The 4422-nt window shown below is 31.0% G+C and overlaps 1 protein-coding gene across 2 annotated transcripts; it reads right to left on the bottom strand.

The window, feature by feature from the left end:
* Nucleotides 1-762: 762 nt before the first annotated feature.
* Nucleotides 763-3053, bottom strand: LOC109239253 (two-component response regulator ORR9-like). 2 transcript variants are annotated; one of them, XM_019405800.1, is made up of 5 exons: nucleotides 2611-3053; nucleotides 2410-2492; nucleotides 2217-2294; nucleotides 1879-1949; nucleotides 763-1629 (listed from the first exon to the last, which is right to left on the bottom strand). In XM_019405800.1, exons 1-5 carry the CDS (start codon nucleotides 2714-2716, stop codon nucleotides 1293-1295), a joined length of 675 nt encoding a protein of 224 aa, XP_019261345.1. In that variant the 5' UTR covers nucleotides 2717-3053; the 3' UTR covers nucleotides 763-1292. The 2 variants fall into 2 exon arrangements, with proteins under 2 accessions (XP_019261345.1, XP_019261344.1); XM_019405799.1 differs by having other exon boundaries at nucleotides 2410-2504.
* Between the last annotated feature and the right edge of the window lie 1369 nt (nucleotides 3054-4422).

Raw genomic sequence — 4422 nt, forward strand, 5'->3', positions numbered from 1 at the left:
AGTAGTAAATAGTTTGGGCCTGGGTATTAAAGGGTAAATAGTTTGGAATTAATGGGTATAAAGTGAGATTTTCTCTTTAAACTTTCATATATATTCTTATTTAAAGTTTATTTTATAGTTTATTGAGATGCAAAATTATTAAGTAATAATTTTTTTATAATCAATTCCTTCTAATATTTTTTTAATTGATAATATAGTTAATCAATCACATGACTAAATTCATATTTAATTGATAATTTACCTTAAAATATTAAATGTATTTTGAAAAACTAAACCGCAAAATTCATATTTAATAAAAATAGGCCCCCCAAAATTTTGGGGGCCTAAAGCCTTTACTTCAGTTGCTTTGGCCTTGAGCTGGCACTGAAACATTTCTTCCTTAAGGTGTTAGCGGTCGTTTGGTAGGGTGTATAAGAATAATAGTGAATATGATGTATTAGTAATATTATGATTAGTTATGTTGAGATTATTTTTTATTGACGATTTGATTTGATGTCTTAAATATTTTGAAGGACAGTTCTATCTTTATACATGGCTTATCCATGTATTAAAAATTATGGTATTGCTAATACCATAGTTTGCTATGTATAAGAATAAGGAGTATTAAATATGATGTATTAGTTATCCATAGGTTGAAAAACACTACCAAATAAGGGATTAAAGTAATTAATACATGCATCATTCTCCCTTATAAATCCTACCAAACGATCCTTAAGTCATAATGTAACAGGATAACATAAATTAGCAACGATTGCACAAAAATTAAATTAAAAGAGAATGCCTCTTCTATAGTAAATGCTTGTCTATTTACAAGAAGTAAATTTCAGCACATTTCTATCTACATTGGCAATACTAATGTTCCCCTCTTAAGATTAGCAAAACAAAACTGGATGAAAGTTTTTCCCATGTAAAATCTACATTGAGGTCATCTTGCATTATCCTAAAAAAATGTGAAAAAAGGAGGTTATCTGTAGTAATTTCCAAATTGGGAAAGAACAAAAAAAGTTTACATATTTGCACTCCTGATTAGACTGCAGTGAGGCTAAGGGAAGAGGCCTGAGACGTGCCATTGAAAGACTCTACGGAGACAAAGATGGGCTGTCAAAAACATAGACGAGGCAGGGTCCAAGGCATAAGGGGCATGATGACTTGACGTCATCCTCACCTTCCTCCGGCTTATCACCGGCACTCAATTCAAGGTTTCAAACTAAACGATAGCAACTAAACACGAGGGTTGCACTCGTTGCAGGACTTAAGCCAAAACACCTTATGGCACGAGGTGACGATCCTGATTAGACTGCAGTGAGGCCACTACTGTATCTTGGCCTTGTTCTATCTGGTGATAGATTTTCTTCCATGGCCTTTCTCTTGTTGTTATTATTATTGGCTTGTGATTTTTGTTGCTGTTGTACTGTCTCTGATTCTGTTTGTGGTTCTGCAGGCTCTTGTGCTTGTGATTGAACATTTGCAATTTCAATAGATTCTTGTTTTGGTTTTGTGACCATTTTCTCAGCTTCTTGTTGGGGCAGGCTTTTACACTTAGTTTTCATCATATGGGGTCTAAGCTTATTAACATCTGATAATCTCACTGGTTTCAGAAAAAATTCTTCTGCCCCTTCTTCTAAACATCTGGTTAATTAATACACAATAAAACCATTAGTTTTCAACACTCGAACAACAACAACAACATATCCGGTATTATCCCACACTGTGGGCTCTGGAGAGGGTAGTGTGTACGCATGCCTTATCCCTACCTTGTGATGATAGAGAGGCTGTTTCCAATAGACCCGACCCTCGGCTCAGGAAAGCATAAACACCACATTAATGAAAATTGATTTGTTTGTGTAAAGAAAGAGAACATTTTTCTTATGTTCTTACCTACTAATTCTTGAAGGAACATTTTCAGATGACATAATGACTACAGGTATATTTCTCAGAGATGAAGATTCCTGTCAGAGAAGAAAAATATAAATATAAAATAAATTGGAAGAACTAAATGAAGTTTCAATAGGGTTCTAAAAATAGTAACTGAAAACCATAGGGTAAATGCCCTTTCAATATCTAGTATGCAGTATATAGATATGCAATATTTTTTAATTAGATTCTCAATTTAAAGGTGAGAAAAGGACTCCAAGTGGGGAGAGCCTTTCACAGAAATAAAAGATTAAATTTTTACTATTTTGTCCTAAAGTATTTTCCAAGAAAGTAAAGCACACCTTAATTTTCTTTAGCAAATCATAGCCTGTCATCCCAGGCATACAGTAATCTGTGATAATAAGATTAACTTCCACTTCCTGCAAATCCAATGGGGAAAAAAAAATTCTTGCTGTCAAATTTTCTTGGAAAAATCAGTGGGAAAGTCCAAGAAAAATATATAGAAGGGAAAATTATTATTATTATTATTATTACCTGTTGGTTGCTAGGAGAAACACAAGGTTGATTTTGGTCATGCTCTTGTAAACCAAGAAATTCCAAAGCTTTACTTCCAGAATCTACAGTAGTGACTGCCATTAACAAATGCAAAATGCCCACAAAGAAGACAATTAATTAATACTAAAAAAAAAAAAAAACAGAGAAATTATATGTGAATAAGTTAGAATTAAGAGTTACCTTGGCAAGAAGAGATTCTAAAGAGCCTTTCAATAAGCTTTCTATCTATCAAGCTATCATCAACAGCTAAAACATGAAACTGTAGATCTGCAGCTGCCATTCCCATTTCTCAAACTCTTTTTTCAAAACAAAATAGAAATGAAAAATGGACAAAAGTTGGGTTTATTTTCTTTCTATGGTGATGATGCTGATGAGTTTGGAATTAAATAAAAACCCAACAAAGCAAGATCTGACCAGAATATTTCCAAATTTTCCAAGCTGGTTTTGAGTTACAAGGCAAGCAATAGGAAAGACCAATCAAATAATAGAAAGTGGAAATATATAAAAAGAAATTAGATTACCAAAAAGATTACAAATCTAGAACATGGGGTTGGCTGCTTTTTATTATATTGCTTGATAATGATGATGATTCTTGGAGGTTGTGGCTTTTACATGTATATAAGTTGAAAAAGAAAAATACAGAGAGATATATATAACTTTCAATTTATACTACACGCTTGTGTATTTTAGAATATTTCAAAGTTTTGGCACTATTCCATTTTTATACAACATTCATATTTTCAAGAATTAATAGTATATATTAGTAGATCAATAAACCACCAAAGGATGTGGTGCAGTGAATGAGATTGTTGTTCCTTTAATCAAAGGTCTCGGGTTTGAGCTATGGGTATGGAAAAATCCTTAGTAGGGAGCGCTTCCCCCGAATGGAGCCCTACGCGGCGCGAATTCAGATATAGTCGGGCTCCAATGCGGGTATTGGACACCAGATAAAAAACCAAAAAAAAAAAAGAAAAGAAAAAAAGATCAATAAACTAACTTTTTAACTAAACATATAGTAGTTCGTTTCATTTTATGTGATATTTTTTCTTTTTAATTTGTTAAAAAAATGACATCTCCCTATAATTTGTTAAATTTTTATTTTACTCGTAATAAAATAATTTTATAGCCACGTAATGTCATGACGTGTTTAAGATTATATTTCAAAATTTTTTCTTTCTTTCTTAAATACCGCAATTAGTGGCAAAGCTAAAGGAAAAAAAGGAGGTTCAATTCAATGTCCTTCGTCGAAATTATATTGTGCAAGTAAGATAAAATATTTTTTATTATATATAAATTATTATATCGCTTTTGATACTCTGAAAGATTTTAAAAGAAACTTAAATTTAATTTTTTTAATTTTACGTTTCATGAAAATATTTTGTTGTCACAAAATGTTTGACGTGTTTAAAATTATAATTCAAAACTATTTCTTCCTTTTTTAAATACCAACCCACGGGCAAAGCTAAAAGGAGGATTAATTCTATATTGTGTAAGCCAGATAAAAATAATTTTTGTTATATGTAAACTGTTAAATCGTCCTTGACGTGAGGAAGATTTTAGTGCAAAATGGGTTAGAAACTTATGTGGGCGTTTTGGACACGAGAATTGTAATATTCCAAAAAAAAGTGAAAAAAAATTTCAAGTGAAAATGGTATTTGAAAATTAAAGTTGTGTTTGGACATGAATATAATTTTAGGTTATTTTTGAAGTTTTGTGAGTGAAAATTCTTAAAAACAGCTTTTTGAATTTTTCAATTTTTTTTAAAAATTTAAAAAATGCATCATTAAGTGAAAATTGGAAATTTTATGAACAAACGTTGATTTCGTAAAAAAGTAAAAAAAAAAATTGAAAAAAAAAAAATTATGTCCAAACGGGCTCTTATGTGGGCGTTTGGACGTGTGAATTATAAAATTCCAAAAAAAAAAATTTCAAGTGAAAATAGTATTTGAAAATTAAAGTTGTGTTTGGACATGAATATAATTTTAAGTTATT

Source organism: Nicotiana attenuata, unplaced genomic scaffold, assembly GCF_001879085.1.
Source record: "Nicotiana attenuata strain UT unplaced genomic scaffold, NIATTr2, whole genome shotgun sequence".
Taxonomy (NCBI): Eukaryota; Viridiplantae; Streptophyta; class Magnoliopsida; order Solanales; family Solanaceae; genus Nicotiana; species Nicotiana attenuata.

What these genes read in the sequence shown, in the direction of transcription:
- LOC109239253 (XM_019405799.1), bottom strand. Translation starts at nt 2,716, where the DNA reads ATGGGAATGGCAGCTGCAGATCTACAGTTTCATGTTTTAGCTGTTGAT. An exon ending in TTTCTCCTAGCAACCAACAG is followed by an intron (nt 2,295 to 2,409) that starts GTAATAATAATA and finishes TTGGATTTGCAG; the next exon opens with GAAGTGGAAGTTAATCTTAT. An exon ending in ATTTGCTAAAGAAAATTAAG is followed by an intron (nt 1,950 to 2,216) that starts GTGTGCTTTACT and finishes CTTCTCTGACAG; the next exon opens with GAATCTTCATCTCTGAGAAA.